Source organism: Salvia hispanica, unplaced genomic scaffold (assembly GCF_023119035.1).
Source record: "Salvia hispanica cultivar TCC Black 2014 unplaced genomic scaffold, UniMelb_Shisp_WGS_1.0 HiC_scaffold_671, whole genome shotgun sequence".
Classification (NCBI taxonomy): Eukaryota; Viridiplantae; Streptophyta; class Magnoliopsida; order Lamiales; family Lamiaceae; genus Salvia; species Salvia hispanica.
Window position 1 is genome coordinate 5,292 of NW_025952434.1, and position 22,424 is coordinate 27,715.

The 22,424-nt window shown below is 32.2% G+C and overlaps 1 protein-coding gene and 1 long non-coding RNA gene across 2 annotated transcripts; both read left to right on the plus strand.

The window, feature by feature from the left end:
* Positions 1–467: 467 nt before the first annotated feature.
* On the plus strand, positions 468–3,204 carry LOC125199778. Its single transcript, XR_007172630.1, has 3 exons — positions 468–741; positions 814–1,669; positions 2,823–3,204. It is a non-coding gene; the product is annotated as an uncharacterized LOC125199778 (long non-coding RNA).
* Positions 3,205–14,063: 10,859 nt separating this feature from the next.
* LOC125199783 (protein disulfide-isomerase like 2-1-like) lies at positions 14,064–17,088 on the plus strand. Its single transcript, XM_048097681.1, has 6 exons — positions 14,064–14,068; positions 15,832–15,887; positions 16,151–16,268; positions 16,456–16,492; positions 16,573–16,664; positions 16,842–17,088. Exons 1-6 carry the CDS (start codon positions 14,064–14,066, stop codon positions 17,086–17,088), a joined length of 555 nt encoding a protein of 184 aa, XP_047953638.1.
* Positions 17,089–22,424: the final 5,336 nt, after the last annotated feature.

Below are 22,424 nucleotides of genomic sequence, written 5' to 3' on the forward strand. Positions count from 1 at the left end.
ATAGATAGCAAAAGCCACAAAGCAGATAGGTTCCATAGATAAAACAAAACACTCGGCATTTGACAAATATTCATTTTCACGTAAAAATATACTTAGGGCATTGCTCTTTTTATTTAAAAAAAAAGAAAGCCCACCTCCTTCACTTAGCTCCTCAATCACTTTCTGCTCCAACCACAACCAACTTGCAAAGTTCACCTTTTGAAATAATATGATACGCTAAAATTAGACTTTGCAAAAAACTAAATTTACCAATGCATGCCTTCTAAGTGTGTGCTCAAAATATTCTTCGTTCTCATATAATAAAAACAGGTTCATCAATTAAGTTATCCACATAGTTAATCTCTCGGTTGTCACTGGAAGAAGGCAATATGCACATTTCCAAAGCCCAAATACTTGATACTCCCACATCACTACACGTATATACTCCCCTAACCAACACATTTCCTTAGTATCTATGCTCCCACAATACTACACGTCCATACTCCCTTCCCAACACGTGTATACAAAAAGAAAAAAAAGAATAGGTACTGCATACTCCCAGCCGTCACCAACGCGTCTTCCTCACCAATTCCTACCATCAACTCTCTCCCTCTCGACATTCTCTTCACAAAAATTAAGGAAACACCCATCTCTATTCATCTAAATCTCAACTCAGTAATCGATATCGTCTTCTCTCTCTCTCCATGTCCCAAAAATTGGAGCAGCCACTCATTCTCCGTCCCTTTTCTCCTTCGGCGACAGGTAAGTCCGCCTCCCTCGTTTCCCTTTTAATTCTTATAACTATCATTATTAAAATTCGATTTGTTCGGGCAGGTTCATGTTGAAAATAGTTTCAAACAAAATGGCCAAAGATTATATCTTGGGAGCGGTTACAGATTATTCAAGGAATTATTCAAGAAGTTGCAAGGATGAACTAAATTCTCGTGGCCTACTGTGAGTGTGCTACCATGATTCATGAAAATATGCAGCAAGAATTTCATATGTAATTGGGAGAAATATACCTTTATGTAAGGGAGAAAGATATTGCAATTGCAGGAGGAATGAAACTCACGGCTTTCTCCTCTGGAACCCCTCTCTCAGACTTTTTATTTTTATTTATCTTGGATTTTGAAGAATGTGGAGATATAGAATAATTGTAGGCAGAAAACCGATCAGTATCATGGAAGGATATATATATATATATATGTATATGTATATATATATATATATATATGGGTGCATTAAGGTCCTTACACCCTCTTAGTCTTAAACTTAACACTAATATCAGCCCTTGGATTAATGATTTTGATGGTTATGATTTAAAACATCCGTCCTACATTAATACATATTTTTGCTACATTACATGGGTAAAATGGGAAAGACACAAACTCAAGCATCGGTTTTAAACTGCATGTCCATAATTTCCGCCATTTAATTAAAACTGTCGATTTGTATCCCTCTCTCTCCCATCAAATCACAATTGTGTCTCCCCAAATTCTCTCTCATAAAAAACCCTTCCATCCCCATTCTTCCACCCAAATCTCGTCAAAAGCCCTAATCTTCAACGATTGAAGACGCCGCCGAAAGAGTTGCTACAAATCGAAGCCGCGAAGTGTATGTGGTCGAGTTGGTGTGTCGATTGAATCATACGGTTTACTGTTTTGCCCATTTGAAGACGAACGCGAACAAGGTTAGTCGATTGAGCAGAGTTTCGGTTATTAATTCGCGAAATCAACCACAAACGTAGGGTTTCCGTGGTGATGGAAGTTTATGTTGTTTGGGATATTTGAATCTGTGATTTCAGTGTTTTTTAGTAAATATTTGAATTTTTTTTCTGAGTTTCATTTTTTTTTTGTTTTTCGATATATAGTTGATTATTTGGTTGTATATGTTTGAATCACTAGTTTTTCCAGCCCGTAATGTTCATTGTGTTTACCGTCAATGGTTTCCAACAACATATCTCCACAACTGCTACATCATCTAACTCTTCGGCTTACATTATTCATGTATAATACATAAGAAGAAGGAACTGAATAATAAATCTTGTTTACATTATTTCACTAATATAGTGCATTATCTGCTTGTCTACACAGTTTGCATTTGATCTATTTGTTCATAAACAATGCGGTGTTTAAAGTAGTACATTAACTTGTTTTAAAGAGGTAGATTAACTGGTTTATACACCTGATCTATTTTTACATTGTACCATTCAAGAGGTACATTAACTTGTTTTCTCCACGACATTAACATGGCTTCTGACATGTCTCTATATCGTCTACATCATTCAACTATGCCTCTTACATTATTTGTTTTTTTAGCTGTGCTTGTACATTAATCTACTAAATGCTACATTATTTGGTTACATCTTGCATTTATATCTGATTTCTGTATACATTATTCCACTGATTTGCTACATCAATATATATGTTTGTACATTAGGTTGAGATACATTATTTAGGAAGATTTTTAAAATTATTATCTACTAATGTGCTACATTATTATGTGTTGTAGTATGCTCTGTTACATTAATACATTTGTTGAGTTACATTATAGCTTCTTAAGATTACAATATTTGCTTACATTAGGATTTGATACATTATTTAAGAAAATGTTTACATTATTTTAAACTGATAAGCTTATTTATTGTGTTAAACTATGCTATGTTACGGTAATACATTTGTTAAGTTATATTATTTGCCGTCTGTGGTTACAGTAGGCCTTGCGTATATTTACACTAATTCACATTGATGTGTTACATTATAGTTTCATATTGTTAATAATATAATAATGTGTTTATTATTAATGTATCATTTAAACTAATCAATGTATACGTTTTTAAATAGGTACAAAGAGGACCACAATTGATTTTGATGATGACTTTGACGATGACATGCTCATTGCATTAGCACACCGGCTGCGACAAGAAATGCTTGAAGTCATGTAGGACGATGATGTGGTAAAACCTAGGTGAAGCAAGAAGGACAACACTTGTACTTGAGGAGTTGTGCAACAAAGTTGGTGAAGCTGACGTAGATGCTCAAACAAAGTTTGTGAAGCCAAGGAAGATGCTCAAGCCCCAAAAAATAGTGAACGCAGTGAATGCTTCTGGAAAAGTATGTTCAAAATTATAATTTGAAATGAGTACCCTGAATGTTAGACTTTATTTGTGGGAACCAAAGATTGGTTTGTTGTTTTATATTGGTGATGTGGTCGCTTTTGAAAACTTGTACTGGTAATACTTTTGGTACTTTTTGTTTTCGGAACTAAGTTAAACACGACGCTATTATAGAATTAATGTAAACTTCGTTCACGAGTAATAGTGTTACTATATTAAACCAGATACAATACACTTTTTGTGTTCCCTAATATTTCGTTATTTGAAGGGAAATATGTACATTAATCAAATGATAAGGGAATGGTAAAATATAAACTTCGTTCCATTAGTAATGTAACAAAACTACAAAAAATCATACATAAACGATTTCTAATTTTAAATTAAAATTACATTGTTTGAGGGAAATAAATACATTACAGAGGCAGAATTGAGGGAAATAGAAACATTGTTGAGGCATAATTGATTCTATAATGAATACATCTAAATTTGTAGTGAACAAATGCGACTGTAATAGTTTGATATTCCTTCTTAAAGAAAACAGATATAAAGTCACCATTATGTTGAATAATGTAGTAGCTAATAGACAATAATGTATATAAAAAATGGAATAATGTAGACATTAAATCAGAGCGTTCAAAAAAAAACATATGTACCAAAAAAATATATGTACCAAAAGTATACATTACTTGACAACACCAAAATACATTAAACGCAATATTTCGTTTGTTAGAATCAAATACGGAAAATGCGGGAACTAGAGCCTAGCCTTATGGATAATTTAACCCTACGGGAATGGGACTAACTCACGCCCTTTTGTGAAAGTTGTGTCAATGAACCTAGTACTACAACCGAGCCCCTTGGACTACTAAACCCTAGGTGAAAGGTGTTACTTTCCGGCATTAGGGATGTAATACGATTCTAATTTACTTTGAAACTGACAAGTACATTAAAAGCAATTTTTCTTACATTAAAATCAATTTGTGAATTATATGGAACTAGACTCTAGCCCTACGGATAATAAAACCCTACGGGAATGGAACTAACTCCCGGCCTTTATCAAAGTTGTGTCACTGAATTTGTACTACAACCTAGCCCCTTGGACTACTAAACCCTAGGGGGAAGGTATAAACTTCCGGCACAAATATAACTACACGTAAAACTATTACCTCATTACAGGAGGTATTCCTACATTACAAAACCAAAATCGTACATTATGGAAAACCATTATATAATAATTGTGGAAATATATTTCATACGTATAAACGGGTCCTTCTACCGTAATTTATACTTCCAACTAAAAAATAATTATTAACAATAATTTGTTGTAGAATTTAGAATCTGCGGTAGAATAAACCGTAAACATGGAAGAGATTAAAGATTTAATTATGGAAAACCAATTATATAATATATTTACCAATTTTGGAGGAGAAAATCAAGGAAGTATAATAACCGCCTAAAATAAGAACTACCGGCTGTGCCCTTTTCGAATTTAAATAATCATTTAATTAATCCACATGGCACAAAACTAAGCGTTAGATTTAGAAATCCAATGGAGTGGGAAGAGTTTTGTGTTTTCCAACTATTTAGTGTAAGGATGTGAATACATCCCTATATATATATATATATATATATATATATATATATATATATATATAGGGTTTTGATCTATGAAGACCAGATTTAAATACAGAAATGCAGAACACGGTCATACGTAAGACATTTTTAGGTCATAGTTAGTTTATTTTTAGGTCATGCTAACAAAGCATGACCTAAAATGATCTTAACATGACATAAATCCAAATCTTATAATATGACCTAAAACTACTTAATTATGACCTTTCGTGTTTTGGGTTAATTATTGACCATTAGATCATCTAATCCTAGGGCCAAGATTTGGGCTGCATTTCTGGATTTAAACACATACTTGTTTTGATCATCTCCCTATATATATATATATATATATACATATATAGGAGCACTAGGGTGCCACCATAGTTATAGTGACACCATACCACCAATATACACCCTTAGATCCGGAAATCCAACGCCCAAGATTGAATTTAGCGAACAGAATTGAGATCGCTGTCTAGTGTATACAAAATTGCTGTCAGGGGCATTTTAGTCATTCCAAACAGAATCAAATTGGGGATATCCCCCAAAAACAGCGTCACTCTCCAAATCCGACTCTTTCTCTACCATACAGCGATTGCTCCCATTCCGCCGCCTCCATATTCACAAATCGAAACCCTGATCCACTAAATCCCGCCGCCTCCGCCTCTACACCGTGAAACTTCAATTTTCAGCCACAACTACACCGTGAATCGCGTGATTTACGGCTAACTTCTAGAATTTCGAACGCCTACAACAGCTAAACGGTGAAATTAGTTCACAAGGTATGTTAAATTGATTTCGTTTGGTGTTGATCGGAATAGGTTTCGAGAATGTTACTCCGTTTGTGTATGCAAATTTATGTATGTGTTTATTGATTTTTGTTCATGTTTCCTTGATGTTACTGTGAAATTTAAGTATTATTCATTCAATTTATGCCTTGTTTAATGTTTGGATCTGAGGTTTTTGCAAAATTCAGGTTGATGTTTTGGAAACCTTAGATCAGCGAAATTTTAATTTGATGTTTTGAAATTTTGGTTGATGTACTGTAACCATCAATTTTGGTTGATGTGCCATAGATTTTTACATAATTAATCACGATTTGTGAGGTGTTGCTCGGTTAGGAAACCCTAGATAGTGAGCAACTGTAACCATCGATTTTGGTTGATGTGCCATCAATTTTTACTCAATTAATCTCGATTTGTGGATGATTTGGTTGTTGATTAGTTGTTAAAATGTAGACACTGAATGTTTTTGGATATTATTTGTATGATGGATGATATTTGATTGATGTTCTTGGTTTAATGTTGTGATAGAAGAATTATAATGACAAGAATGAGAACAAGAACTGAATCAGATGAGGATGAGGTTGAAACAAGTAATAGTGAATGGAATATGAATGAATAAGAGATTGAAGAAAGCAGCAATAACATGAATGAAGTTGAAACACAATCTGTACAATGAGGTTTAGGTATAGCGATACATCTTGCAGATTTCCATATTATATATTGAATTATTGATTGTTAGATATTGCAATATTGCTGATTATATATTGCAGTGCATCATTTACAATATTGCAGTATTGTTTATCACCAAATATTGCAATGCATCATTTACAATATTGCAGTATTGTTGATTATAGATTGCAGTGCATCATTTACAATATTGCAGCGTTGGTTATCATGATGGAAATACTCTCTTTTTTTGTAGTTTTGGTAAATGTTCTAGCTACAGACAAATCGCCCGAAAAGCAAAAGTGAATGTTCTAGAGCTGAAATGGAGTACAAAAGATGACACAACAGATTGTGGCTTTTATACAATGCGTCATATGGGAACGAAAGTCTTTGCAGCTTCTCGTGCCAAATATTGTACAACAATGATGTATAACAATGAACCATGGCCTTTGATTGTGTGTTAAGTATTGTCTCACATCAGTTCGAGGAGGCAAAAAAGAGAGGACCGATAGATGTGGAGAAGATGGTTGCGGAGTACATGAAACCATAAACAATGAATGAACTCTTGGCTTTTTTGAACATGAATGAAATCTTGGTTGTGTGAATGAACTGTACTGAAACATGTAGTTTTGTAGTTTTGTTTTGGTGTAGACAATGTGGGTGACTTAATTTGATTGAATTTTTTTCAATAGTCGTTTTGATTTCAGTTAATTATAAAATGCTTGCATGCTTGAGATTAAATATAGGTTAATAATGTGTCTCTACATTATACATAATATTTTTATTAGGTGCACTCCAACTCATATAGTCATATACTGCAACATTCATTAAACAAAACTGCAACATTCATTGAACAACACAACAATATAATAATGTAAAAATTTGTAATTTAAAAGGATTGAAGTTACACTTATTGCTGAAATGGAAGACAACCTGGAAACAATAGTATAAAATTAATAATTAATCCTTCTAGAAATAATAGATTGAAGCAAATAGTGTGGTCTGCAATCGTTACATTGACTTCAATATGACGATACTAATACTGCAACGTACAATGTATAAGACTGCAATATGGTGATACTAATATTGCAATATACAATGTATAAGACTGCAATCTGGTAATGAAAAAATGAACTAACAATTTTATTTTCTCTTTTGTCGGCCTCAGTTCCTTGAGTCATGGTGACCTAATTGTCCACATTTTTTATACCGACGCAATGGTTTGTTGTTCAACTTTATAACCTTCTCCTTCGCGGACACCAAACGGCTTTTAGAATCACTTGCCGAACCTTTGGTCGACACAACTGATAGTGGTTGTACATCAACCACAGCCAGCTTTACAATAAAATAGAAATCTTCAACTGTGTTACCCTTATCTGCTGAAGATAGTTCAGGGATTCTTGTCAAAAGACTCTTCCCAAGCTCATCAATTCCAGCTGAAAAAAAAATCAATGATCGCACTATCACCATCAAATTTTTTCATGTAACTGAAAAAAAATGTCAGCAGCTTTATTCTTTGAGTCCTACTTTGGATATGATAGAATTTCAGTTTCTCCCAAACTTCAAGCTGGTCCACGAACAACATCGGCTAACCTTTATAAAAGCCAAAGCCCTCATCTAATGTAAGGACTTTCTTACCAACATATAGCCAGAGTTCGTTGGGGCATGCTGAAACACATACAAATACAACTGGATCACTGAGAAAACATGAGCTGAATTAGTTCAGATACAATTACCTGCAATATACAATAATAAGTAGAACAACAACATGTAATACATAAATCAGCAATTATTGCATACAAAATATGAAATACAGAAACAAAGCACTGCCATAAAATCATAGGTCAATATTCTGCATTAAGCCTTATGAAATAGAACACTACGCAACCATATAACAAAACATAAGCCGAATTAGTTCAGATAGTACTAACTGCAATATATAATTACATAAACAGCAAGATGTAATACTTAAAACAACAATTCGTACAAACTACTAAACAGAATAAAAAACAGAACAATACTCAATCAAAAACTTCTCGTCAATCAAAATCAAAATCACAACCTACTCTTCAATCTGACAAAATCGGCAAACAATCCATCATTGAATCTAAATAATCCATATCGCAACAACACAGAAAATATTGATGGAGAATTGATAATCTGACAAAGCTCACATTCTGGAAAATCATCCAAATCAAAGTTGATAATCGATTCACCCATATTCGAACGAATTTGTGGAGTGAATTGCAGAGAGCACAAAAAGCGATAGCACAGGTGGTGTGATTGCAGAGAAATCGCTTGCAATTCTGGAAGAATCAAATTGAATCGATTGTGTGATTGATAGATTTTTTGTTGCTATTATTTCATGATCTGTTGATATTTTCTAACGGTCCAGATCATAGTTTGGAGTTTGTACAATATTTAGAGTTTGCATTTGATCACATCCCTATATATATATATGTGTGTATATAGGGAGATGATCAAAACAAGTATGTGTTTAAATCCAGAAATGCAATTTCAAATCTTGGCCCTAGGATTAGATGATCTAATGGTCAATAATTAACTACAAAACACGGAAGGTCATAATTAAGTAGTTTTAGGTCATATTATAAGATTTGGGTTTATGTCATGTTAAGATCATTTTAAGATTGGATTTAGTTTGTTGGAGATTTTTCAGGGGGTGGAGATGGGGAGAAACCATACTGGGTATGTGTATCTATAAAGATTGGATTTAGTTTGTTGGAGATTTTTACTTAAAGGAATAGAAAAAGTCGGGGTCACATAAAATCTACTCATCTCCCTTTTTTCCCCCCCACGGGATTTTCTTCCGCCATACACCCAATAGTCCCCCTATAAATTCTTCCTCCCCTTTTCCCACATCATTATTTTTATCTTTTTAAAAATTTTTTTTTGACTAAATAAAATTAAATGTAGAAACAAATTAAAAGGGAACACCTAAAATACCTAATTAAAAAAATTTAAAAAGTCGAAACAAATTAAAAGGGAACACCTAAAATCCCCCCTCACGCGCACGTGCATCACTCATGGCTATGCCCAATCGGGGGGTGGCCCTGGATCTCCCCTTTCAATTTTTTTTATTTTTTTTAACATTCATGTTCGAATATATGTGTCATTTTACTCATTAGTATATAATATTGTCATCATAATTATAAACATATTAAATAAATATTTCTCCTTGCCAAAAAAGATGACACACTTTTCTTTTTGTTTTTCTAATTTAAAATCCCTTTTCTTTTTTTTTTGTCTCAAAAAAGATGACACAAACTACTTTTAGTAATTTTCGTGTCCAAATTTTTAACTTCAACCACTTTTTCTTTGTCCCATTAAAATTCAACCTCTTTCTTTCTCCATTTAATACTTACAATCACATTTTCTCTCCCAATATTCCACATTAAGTTAGGTATTTAATCGAAAATTTTTTTGGTTTTTTTTTGAAATGTTCAATTTTGACCCGTTTAAACATTCTTATATAAGATCCCAAAGATAAATGTTGAAATCTCTCTTATAAAGAAAAATTACAAATTTTTTAAAAATTAAAAAATCATTTTTTATATCAAAGACCAAATTTTTAAAAAAATAAAGAATAAAAAGGAGATAAAGTTCTTGGTCCTAATCTTTATTAAATTTTTAAAATTTTTTAAACCAATCTTTGTCCAAGAAAACTTTTATATTATTCCAAATTAAAGGGTTTTTTCTTTTTTAATACGCCATCCAAGAACTCTTGTTTATTTGATTGATTTTTTTTTTTAAACCAAAACTTTGTCCCGGGGGTTAAAGAAATTTTTTTTTTTGTACTCATTTAACATTGTCAACTAATCAACGAAATGGAAACAATATCATTAGTTGGGGGTTTTATTTTAAAAAAATGAAATTAACACTTTATATTCTTTGATAAAAAACATAAATTTTAAATAAGTCTAAAAAAAAAAACCCCAAAAATGCATATTTTTAATTAAAATATTATTAAATTTATACTATAAAAAAGAAGGCTTAAAATATGTTATAATTTTAAAAGAGTAAATGTCAAAACACAAACCCTTAAGATAAGGGAAATTTAACATTCCCATCCATAATAACATACCTCTATTTTTCCCAAAATAAAAATTAATTTGTTATTTTTAAATATGAAATTTTTCCTCATTTCCTGCGTGAATCCGTCCCAAATTTTAATATTTTTTGTACTCATTTAACTTTGTAAATTATATTTAAAAGTCACTTTTTTTTTTATTTTTTAAAAGTCAAGTAATAAATTAAAATTTTTGGGAAACAATATCATTAGTTGAAGTTTATATTAAAAAATGTAAAAAAACCCTTTTAAAAATCAAACAACAAAATAAACAAATAATTCTAAAAAAACCCGGAAAAAAGTATTCCCGTTAAACAATTTTTGAATTTTTTTTCCTATAAAAAAACAATCACATTTAAAAATACACACTTCCCCCCATAAAAATATGGGTAATAGGTATAAGAGAATTAAAAAAAATTGATAAAGTTAGAGAGAGGAATAAAATTTTGGAAAGAGCCCCACATTATTAAATTGATATATTTTTAAAAAAAGGGGCCCACATATTTTTGTGGAACTAAAAAAAATAAATACCCTTTATTTTTATTAAAGGAGTATATAATGCTGAAAAATCAACGTAAAACGCCCAAATATTTTTAAATTTTGTTGATAAAAATTGAACCTCCATCTATAATAAAATACCTATATTTTTCCCCAAATGGGTTTTTTTTTCTGTTTTAAAAGCCTTCCCTAATGTAAACCCCAAAGGGGAAACCGCGATTGATTTTTTTTTCTTGAACTCTTTAATATCCTAATCGTATTAAAGAAATTAACTTTTTTACCATTTTAACAATAAATTAAAATGAAAAAAAATAATTGGTTGGAGTTTTATACCCAAAAGTAAAAACCCTTTATAATCATTTTTTTGAACAAAAACTTAAACAATTATTAAATATAAACCCCAAAAAAAGCATATTTTTTTAAAAACAATTTTGAATTTATACTATAAAAAGAGCAATCACTTAAAAATATGTTATAATGTTAAAAAAATCAATGTCAAGTCAAAATTGTTGGGGTTATTGAAACGGGGGAAACTAAATCAAAATTCCTTACGGATCTATTTAGGTGACTATGTGATTAAATCTAATTTTCTTTACAATTAACCCAAGTCATAAAAAAACATCAAAATTAAAAACCCAAACATTTTTTTGATGTAGATCGGTTGTTACCTCTCGATCCGTTAAGGATTGGTTTTTTTAAATAACCCCCCTAATCATTGATTTCTTGACCTTAAATTTTTCCATTCTATCCCCTTTTTCCTTGATTGTTCATCCATTTGGGGGGTTTAAAAAGAAAATAAAAAATAGTGAGATAGATTTTGGGAAACCAACCCCAAAAAACACAAGATTTTTTTTGTTCAAAATCCTATGAATTGGGATGGGGCAAGAACAAGAAAAGAACCTTTTCCCCCCTATGAAGGGCCACGAAAACCAAAACAAAGGGGGAAAGAAACGCCTATGATTGCGGTTTGGGTTTTTGGGGGGAGGTTGTAAAATTGTATTGTATATTCTGGGGTTTTCCCACATCACATCACTATTTTTTTAAAGATTTGTTTGGGTGAAAACCCATAGGGAAAGATGTTGGCTCACCCAATAGATAAATATCTAGTTAAATTAATTAAATTTATTTAATATATTATCCAATGGAATATTATGTTGTTCCCCAAAGAAAAAAAAGTGCACTCTCATCTAAATCACCAAAATTTTGAATAACTTGGGTTTTTCCCTTTTATTTTACAATATTTCCCCCCGTTTAAGATTATATTAATTTCCCTCAATTTAATTTTTGTCTCCCATTGACTTGGAAATTTAAAACAATTCTCCAAATAGTTTTTCGGGTTTTAAACTTTATTTATTATTCATAAATAAAAATTTAAACTTAAAAAAATTTCCCCAAAAAAAATTCATTTTAAAATCTTGGGGGTAATCATACCACACTAGGAAAAAGGGGGTTCTTAAAAAACATTTCCCAAAATTTTTTATGTTATTCAAAATTTCACCACCCAAATAATTAAACAATAGAGGGGGTAATATTTTGTAAATGTAATAAATTTGGGTTTTTCCCCAATTTCATTCCAATGGGAAGATGGAAAAAAGAACAAAAATTTGGGAAGATTTAAAAAATGAACAACGCAGATTTCCTACAAAAAAAAAATAAAAAGTATACAAATTTTTCCCAAAGGTGGCTTGAAAGGGATCCGCCTCTTTTCCGTTTTAAAGCCCCACGAGATGAAGAAATCGGAACTTGAGTTGATGCAAGGCTCTCCACTACCCAAAACTTCCCCACACGCGCTTCCGCCCTGCAAAAACCTCATGGCTAATTACTGTAGAGCGTTTTTGGTTTCAAAAAAAAAAATTAGAAATTTAAAAAGGGCTGGGGGGTAAAATTTTTAAAAAAAGTGTAGGGAAAAACGCCCCTTTTTATATGGGAAACCCAAAGGGTAGCCTTTATCCCGTTTTTCCCAAAATTATATTCAAGTAGATATTATGAGTAGTTTTTTTTTTTGAACATAAAAACATATAAAATTTTAAGGATATTATAAAAAAAACTAATAGTACTCCATTTTTTCTTTGAAATAACGGCCCCCAATTTGCTATTTTGTAATGTCCACAATTTAAAAGTTTCATTCACTTTTTTTTTATTTTTTGGGGTAATCCCACACTTTCTTGAAAAAATGGGATCTAAAAATTAATAAATTTTTTCCCCTTTCTTTCACATTTTTTAACTTTTTGCGGAATCAAATTGAGACTCTAAATAAAAAAAAAAAGGGAGTATTATTAAATTAATAATTTATATATAACATAATACAAATAAACTAAAATTGGGGTACTATAATAAAAATTAATACAATAAGTATATTATTAAATGAAGCAAAATTTTGAGAATTGTTTTTTGAAATTTTAAAAAAATAATAATAAAATATAAAAAAAAATAATAATAACTTTCCGTCACACTTTTTTAAAAAAAATACTCCATACATTAAGAAAATGTACTATTAAAATTTATTACTAGTGAATTCCCAATCAAAGGTAAATTCCCAATCCATTTTTTCGGAGTTCCAAATTTTGCTTCCTTTTTTCCTCCCAACACTCTCTCTTCTCTACTGCCCCAATTAATTCCCCATCTCTACACCTTTGACTACCCCCCTATGTAAAATGGGGTAAAAGCTGCCTTGGGAGGGGCCCTTTTTGGACATAATATTGAAATGTAAAAATTTTCATTAAAAATTAAAATAAAATTTTTCTAAATAATTTCAAAAAATGGGGGGGAGTAATTTATTGAGTTTCATTCTTAAAAATATGTGGGTATAAATTCGCATAAATTATTCGGAAAGTGACAAAATAATGGGGGCTTTTTTTTTTAAAAGTACAAATTAGGAGCGAGTCTAATAGAATTAATAGTACATTTTACATACTCACTTTAAACCAAAAAAAATCAGATATTGATTATAAAATCAAAAATGATTGGAACACCCCGCCCCAAAACGACACGTCCTTACAAACCCAAAAAAAACCATTCTTAACAAAACCCTTTAAATTTTTTAGCCCCGGGACTTTTTTTTGTTTACTTTCCCGGGTTTTCCCCCCCTCACCAACAACCAAACCCCCCAAACTAGGGATAAAAATTTTTACACAAATTAAATTTAAATTTTTGTACACCCCGATATTTAATTTATATGATTAATTACGGGAGTATGATTTTATTTCGGGGAAAAAGTCCCAATTCGGGGTTTTAAAAAAAGCGCCAAAAATAGATCTTGCAATGGTCCTTTTACATTTTCCAAACTACGCCTTTTTCAATTTTTAATCGATGAACTGAAAGCATGGGGTGAGTTGGGGCCCCTCACCAAAGTATTTCTTGTTATGCTTCAACAAACATGTTCTCCATAGCCCTATTTTAGTCCCATCCTTGCCAAACACCCATATCCGCCTATCCCACTTCTCGTGCGTTTTTTTTTCCGGCGTGCTTTGCAAACTCCGCGGAATACTTAACGCACACACCCTAGTTAGCAATTAGCTAGCTAGGACAGGCAACACACATAAAAAATAGTTTGGGATTCGCACATACAATATTCTAATTTGAAAATCTCTAATTTACCTTTATCGCAATCGCACGACAAATGCAATCCACCTTAACTTTCCCATCACTGAAAACCCTAAGATTGCCTGTTGTGTCACCATATCTTGGATTGGTGCTGCCACATTCAATCTCTATAAATTGGGTGTCACTTGCAACACTCCAAGGAAATTGCCTATTTCTTCTTCGGTAAACATGCTCTATATATTCAAGATTGTTGTTAATAAAATCAACCATAATAATATTGCACAACTACTTGACACAGAAATAAATAAATTAAGGCAAAATACATACATGTAATATATTTGTGTGCGTGGAATTTAAATAGCAAATTTATAACGTAATTAATACTATTTTGTTCGCTTATTAGAGGCGTTTCATATTTGCACTCGTTCAAACTCGTGCAGAAAATGAAACGCTCTAATAAGGCGGAATGGAGGAGTACATCGCCGTAGCTTTATAGTGAAGATTAACAAATTAAATACTCTAACTTGAAAAAATAAAAGAAATCAGTAAGGGGATCACACACATATATAGGTGAAGATTAGAAAAAGGAAATTAATTTCGTCCATCGGAGTGCTACAACCTAAAGAAATTTAGGGTGAAGAAAAATAAAGTGGGAAAGAAAAACTAACCTTAAATTTTCAAAATGAATAGAATCGATGATTGAAGACTTACGTGCACCCGTTTATATATAACATCAATGCAGCGAATTTGTATCTCATTGTGGTTGACTTTTTCATAGGTGATACAAGTAATTAAACAATAGTGGAGTAATATTACATTCCAACGGGAAGATGTAATAAATGAATTGGAGTATAAGGATATTATAAAATAAACTAATAGTACTCCATTTGTTCTTGAAATAACGTCACAAGTTAAAGTTTCATTTAATTTTTTTCATTTTAGGTTGTGAATCCCACAGTTTGCTAAAAAGTGGGATCTAAACTTCAATAACTTTTTTCACTACTTTCTTTCACATTTTTTTAACTCATGGAGTCAAAATGAGACAATAAATCAAGAACAAAGGGAGTATAATTAAATTACCAATAATACTCATTGTAAAGGTTTCAAGAAGGCAAAATCTGTTTTGATTGGAAAGGTTAGCCCATCTTTTTTTCCAGTTAATGTTTGGGACTGAATTTGGTATGTGATACTCATTTCTCATGCTTTAGTAATTCGCATGCCATGCTTTCAATCTTGGAAATCACAGTATCAAGGTCATTTGAGGGTCCGTTTAGTAGATGTGTCTTAATTGCTTAATGTCAACAACTGCATGTGTTCTATTGTAGGTCGACTGTGATGAGCATAAGTGCCTTTGCAGCAAGTATAGGTTTCTGGGTATCCCACTATCCAATGGTTCCATAAAGGTTCCTTGGAACCAAAAAAGTGGGTTATACTCTTATCAAACAAAATTTCCTTCTTGTCTTTTTCCTTGAAGTGGAACATTAAGTATCTGGTAAAACATTTCTACAGCATGCCTAAATCTAATGGCCAAAAATTTCATTTAATAGGTATGAAGGTGCAAGGACTGCTGAAACCCTTGCTGAATTTGTTAACAGTGAAGGAGGTAAAGCATTTCTAGTTATGTCATATTTATCGTCCACAATTATCTGTGTAGGTTTATCATATTTTATTTCTGGTGGCCTAACTAATCTCGTTTTGAGCAACAAACCGTATGTGTATGCCAATCTTTCAGTTTTTGTGAAAGAACTTTATTCATGAAATCATGGATGAGAATTGGACAATGTAATGCTCTCTTTTTAGTGTTTCTACTTATTAACTTACTTGTAGCCCAGGTAAGTGATGATAATCAACCTTTTCTTTTGTCAGGTACCAATGTCAAGATTGCTTCCACCCCTTCAAATGTTGTGGTTCTGACTCCTGCTAACTTCCATGAGGTTGTACATGATGAGAAGAAGGGTGTTCCAGTTGAGTTCTATGCACCCTGGTAAGTGCACTTGAGTTGCTTTCTCTTGAACACTGTAATGTGATGTGAGATGTGGTTGTCCGTGCAATTTGAGTTATTTGATTGACCCTGAAAAAGCAGCTTGAGAAGGCTTCGTATTGTGACATATTTTCCAAATTGATTAGTATGCCCAATTTATACATCTAATTTGATGCTTTTTCTTTTTTAGGTGTGGTCATTGCAAGAGCCTTGCTCCTATAAGTGCAGTAATGCCTAGTTAATTGCACTATCATGACTCTAGAAGAGTTTATTAAGATATTGATACCTATATCTATTGGACGTGTAGATCTATGAAAAGGTTGCAACAGCATTTTATCTGGAGGAAGATGTGGTCATCGCTATTCTTGATGCTGATGCACACAAAGATCTTGCTGAAAAGTAAGAGCAGAAAGCACAGTAGTTTACTTCATTAAAAACCTAGTTGTTTCTTATAAATTCTGGCCTGGAGCCATCAGTGGTATCTAGAAGTCCGCATTAGATTTCTGAGAATCCTGCACTTCCCTTTGGATGGTAATGTGGCATCGGTTTTCTTATGAAGTATCTTCTGCCTAGCAGGTATGGTATTAGCAGTTTTCCTACATTGAAGTTCTTCCCTAAGAACAACAAGGCTGATGAAGATTATGATGATGGGAGAGATTTAGAAGATTTTGTTACTTTCATTAATGAGAAGTGCGGAACTGATGTGAATACAGGAAGCGCCAAACCAATAGAAGGAACGAAGGCATCCAATGAACCACACGGAGCTGGGGTCCGTTTCAAACATCAATATACCTATCAATATCGTGTCCAAATGGTCTTCTAAGACCACCATTGTCTTCATCGTCAAAAGAGCTTCGTGTAGTACCTTACACGCCTCAATCGGAGCCCGGATGAGGAAGTGTTGATCGTTTACAAAAGCCGCGCAGTCCATCAAGAAAAACGCACGACCACGACAGTTTGCCCGACTTGGGCAAGGAAAACGCCTGACCCGGGCGTTTTGTGCGAGTTGCGTTTTTGAACGCTTTTTGTCTCTCTTTTTTTAAAACTTTTATCCTCTTGTATGAATACCCATGTCTGGGGTTTTTGCCATTTAGCTTTGAACTCATTTGTAAACAAACAAAGTCTCCAAATTGAGCATCCTTCTTCATCTTTGAAGATTTACCTTGTTGTTGACTTAATCTATTGCCGGACTTAATTAAATGTTAGGATAAATTTTTTGGTTGTGTTTTGGGGCCATTAGTTTTTTTGTTTGGGGGAGTGTCGGGTTTGCTTCTTTTTTTTTTGTAGGGTAAGGTTAACATCTATCTAAATCATAACACCTTCATAACACCCCCCCCGGTTTAATCCGAAAACCCCCGGCCCAGGGATTAGCCGATTCCCGGGGGGGTTGGGATCCCCGGGTCAAACCAAAAAAAAAAAAAAATCATAACACCTTCATCCTCTTCCTTTTTCTACCATTTTTATTGTTTCATTTTTTTTTGGGGTTTTTTTTTGGGATTGTTGAAATATTTACAAGAGAAGTTCGGGCAAACATAGTATCTTGAATCATTAAGATTCACATTTTTTGGGTATAAAGAGCCTTTGGGTTTTTGTTCTTATCAAAAAAAATAAAAAAAAAAAAAAGAGTTCAAAAATGAAACACACCGGGTCGGGCTTTTTCCTTGACCAATCGGGCAAACTTTGGGGCGTTTTTTTTTTTGGATCCGGTTTTGGAAACACCATAACTTTCATTGTGTTGAGGGGTTTTTTTCAAGCTTTTTTGGAAAAAAATGGGGTCTTAAATAGCATTTGGACAGTTTGATGGGTATTTGATTTTGAAATGGCCCCAGCCCGGGGTTTCTTTGATTTGTTCTTTTTTTTTTGGGCCCTTCCCGGATTCACATCGGGAACAAGGAGATGCTAAAGGAAAACTGAGCTCCAAAGTCTGTAACTAAGTTTCTGATTTTGATCAGTGTACTTTTTTTGTGTTACGATCTACTTTATCTCCTCTATACGCTGGTATCATTGAGGAGCTTGGAAGCTTAGTGAACGAATTTTTGAGTGCAAAAGATGAAAAAAAAAAAAAATTGTATTCAAGGTTAGAAAGAAGCGGGGAAGCTTAAGGGTTCAACTGCAAGGTTATCAGAGGTATGATGTTAAAACATGCTTTTGTTCTAGTTTTCATATTAAAACTTGGATGATTACTTTCTTCCTCTTATTATCATTGTGTAGATATGGGAAGATTATTGAAACCCCAAGGCAAATCCTACGATTGGAGCGCATAGTTTAAGGTACATCTTTTACATGTTTTTTTGCGCCCATTTTTCTTCAACTCCATGATATGTTGGATGCTACAGACGATACTTCAATGAACGAGTCACAAAAATTTTGCCCATGCAGACAAGCGTAGATTACTAACACATGATTGTCTATCCTGACCCAAAGCTCCTGCTCAAACCCTCAAAAAGTCCCCACCTCAAAACTTTGTTTTAAGAAATTTAGTTTACAAAGGATCTAACTTGTCAACCTCCTCTCACGATTATGTACCAAGTTATATTAAATCATCATCGAAGTGTCACTCAAACAAATTATAGAAAAACGTAGGGAATAAACGAAGTAAAAAAAAACGGATTTAAATAGAAAACCAATTGTATTGTAACATCCCAAAATTCCAGAAATGCGTTTCATGTAAAAATCAAAAGACTTTGGTGAATAAAACGATATTAAAAATTTAACACCCCCATTCTAGGGTACAATAATAAGGCGACCCTAACTGGAGATTTAAAATGAACAAGATATAGGCAGGGCTCTTTTAAAACCCCAAATTTCCCAAAAATTTAATAAACTTTTAAATAGAAAAGAAAACCCTTTTGGGAATCCAAAAAAAAGGCTTTGCAATAAATGCTTTCAAAGTTTCCAAAAAAATTTCCCAAATTTTTCCAATCCAAAATTTTCCCCACAAATAAAAGAATTTAAACCCCCCAATAGATCACAATTTTTCATAATATAGCGAAGAAACCCGAGAAATGAAGCAAGGGACACAACACATTTAAAATTTCCCAAAGGATCATTTATTTTTCCCCCAACACCGCCCGCCCCCCCAACCCCATAAAAAACATGCCCAAATACTAAAGCAACTCGGGGTCTCGTAAACAGTTTATCACAAATATAGTTATCATGCCATTTTCAAGGTCCACGGGGTTTTTTTCTTTTTAAAAAACCCGAGGCACCCAAAATATTCTTTATCAAATATAGGCGCGAACCCTTTTTTACCGACATTTACCATATCCTCATTCTACAGACAAGAACGGCGCAATGGGGACTAACCGCAACCCGTCCACACCGGGGCTAACATTGGTGACACTAACCCAAATAAATTTTGGGCCCACAAAGGGTCCCAATTTGATTAAATCAAAAGAGATACCCGAGGATAAAACACAAAACAAATCGGAGATAACACATATCTCATTCTCATCAAAATCGTTGGACAATATCCTTATTTTAAAAAAAAGCCCCATCACCCCTTTTAAAGTATTCTCTTTTTGTTTTTCCCGAAAGGGAATATCACCTTTAAATTAGGCATATAAATAGTTTCAACATTGATTTAAATCATGATTTCCCTTTCCCTTTTTATCGATAAATCTTTAATATCATCATTCAAAAATCGGAAATTATCATATCATTTTTTTTCAAATAACAACTCCAAATTTATCCTCAAAATATGTCACGCATGAGTGTTTCACCACGCACATCACACCACACACCCGCCGCCGGGGGGGCCCCCAAAACACGATCACCCCAACACCACACACACTTAATGCATCCATTCATCCATTAATTTCCCTTTTTCGATCTATATGCATGAAATCTCAAGAACACCGATTGATCGGAGGGGAAAAAAGATTAATAATAGAAGACTTTTTTGCAAAAAAAAACTAAAAAAGTAGGGTCTTTATTCTTCAACAAAATCTTGAATAAACTTCAATTTTTCCCAAAAAATGAAGAATTAATGGAGAAATAGAAGAAAAATTGAGAGAATGGGGGAAAGGAGAGAGCGATGAAGTAAGGGGGGGGTTTGTGTGGGTTTTTGGGTTCTCATTTATTTATAAAAAAGATATAATCCAAAAATTAAATAAATAAAGATTTAAAGATATGGGGAATTTGAAATATTAGTTGGCGTTTAATTTTGGAGGAAAACAAGAAAAATTTAGGCTATTTTAAATTAGCCCGATTTAAATTCAAATATTTCACGGTGAATAATATATCATGGAGCAAAAAAAAAATAAAATCCTCCCAAAAAATAAAATAGGCGAATGCCTCTCTCCCGGGGGTTTAATTTAATCCTAATTTAATTAGGATATGGCAAGATCTTCTTAGATTTGGCAAGATATGGTAAGATATTCTAGCATATTTATATTTATTCATAAGGAATAAATAAGGGGTCAAATAATATAGTAAAAAATTCCTTTCCAATATATGAGATTTTGAAAAACTCAAGGGAATGGGGGGGGTTTCAAAATTCCCAAATGGAATTAAAGAATAATCGGATTTGGTTTAATTTGGATAATTATCCCAAACAAATAATTAAACCAAAAAATATGATTCCTTCTCCAAATAATAAAGGGGGGATCGAAAATTTCCCTGATTAAATAAGCCCTATTTAATTCTCACTCTCCCTTAGGGAAAAAAATTCCCCAATTATATTACTCCGCATCAATTATTCACCAAATCAATATTTCTTCACTTTTACTTCATTTTTTCAACGATGACCCCTTTTAACTCAGCATATTTTTCCCCTCTTTGACTTTTCAATTTCCCCGCCCTATTTTCAACAAGTTCATTAAATCAATCTCAACTCAAAACAATTAGGTCACAAAGACATCATGTAATTAATCCTCGTCAATTAATCCACATGTCAAGATTTGGCATTTAACGAAAAAAATTTTTTAACCCAAAATTAGGGTTTGAAAAAAATTGGTAAAAAGAGTAATAATTGAAAAATGTATTTGAAATAATTTTTATAATCTAAAATATGATGTATTGTATGAATTTACGTTAGTATGTGAAATGGAGTAAATAGAAATTAGAATATCAATTATAGCTAATTAAAGAACTAAATATAGAAATAAACTAGTAGTAATTAGTTTAAACAAAACTAATCCTAGTTGCCTAAACCAAAAGTCCTGTTTATTTTCTATCAATTAGGCATGAGTTGGCTTCAATATTTAATTTAGTCTAGAAACTAAAGAAAATTCTAGAGAATGAGCTCTCAAGTGTATTACTCCTCCGTCCATAAAAGATCGCACATTGGATGACTATAGCGATTTTAGGAGGTTTGTTTTGTGTGTTAAATGGAGGAGAAAATATAATTTTTATATTCATGGAGAGAACTTTTTCAAAAAGAATGTGACATCTTTTGTGGACAAATAAAAAGGAAAGTGTGACATCTTTTGTGGACGGACGGACAAGTAAAAATTTAGTGGTCAATCTCACCAGTGTCAATCCTATTTGATATGCCCTACTAATAGAGATTTGACAAGTGGAAAATACATATATCATGTTTCCAACTAGATATATAAACAATGGAAACATTAAATTATATGGAAAGTTTATTCGATTCCATGTATAATAAATACACTACATATTAAAAAAATATTCATTATTCTATTTATTTAAATAATTAATCATCATCACAATTATTTTAAAGTCATTTTATACGTAAATATACAAAAATGGTAGCTTTATATTATAACATTATTTGTTTTATTTTATTATGAAACCATGGTGAGATTTCATGAATTAACTATTATCAATTAACTTTGATAAGATTAAATTTTTTAATTGGGGATCACTATCACTTTTATTATAGTAGTTTTAGTTTTTTATAATTTTAAATGTAAGTGTTATTTATGGAATTTTTTTGATTGCATATTGAAAAGGATAAAATGTACTAGTATTAATTTTTAGATCATCTTATTATTATTTAACTATTTTTATAATTTAACATCGCACTCGTATATAATATTCATACAATCAATGTGCAATGAAAATATTAAACAAAAATTACATTATATAATTAGTCATATAATTAATTTAATTTATACACTTCATAATTCTTTATATTTTAATTTAATTTATAAATATTTAACGCTAATAAACTTAGAGTTATAATTACATGTT

Coding starts and splice junctions, on each gene's coding strand:
- LOC125199783 (XM_048097681.1), top strand. Junction 15,888..16,150: donor ATTTGTTAACAGTGAAGGAG/GTAAAGCATTTC, acceptor TTCTTTTGTCAG/GTACCAATGTCAAGATTGCT. Junction 16,665..16,841: donor CACAAAGATCTTGCTGAAAA/GTAAGAGCAGAA, acceptor TCTGCCTAGCAG/GTATGGTATTAGCAGTTTTC.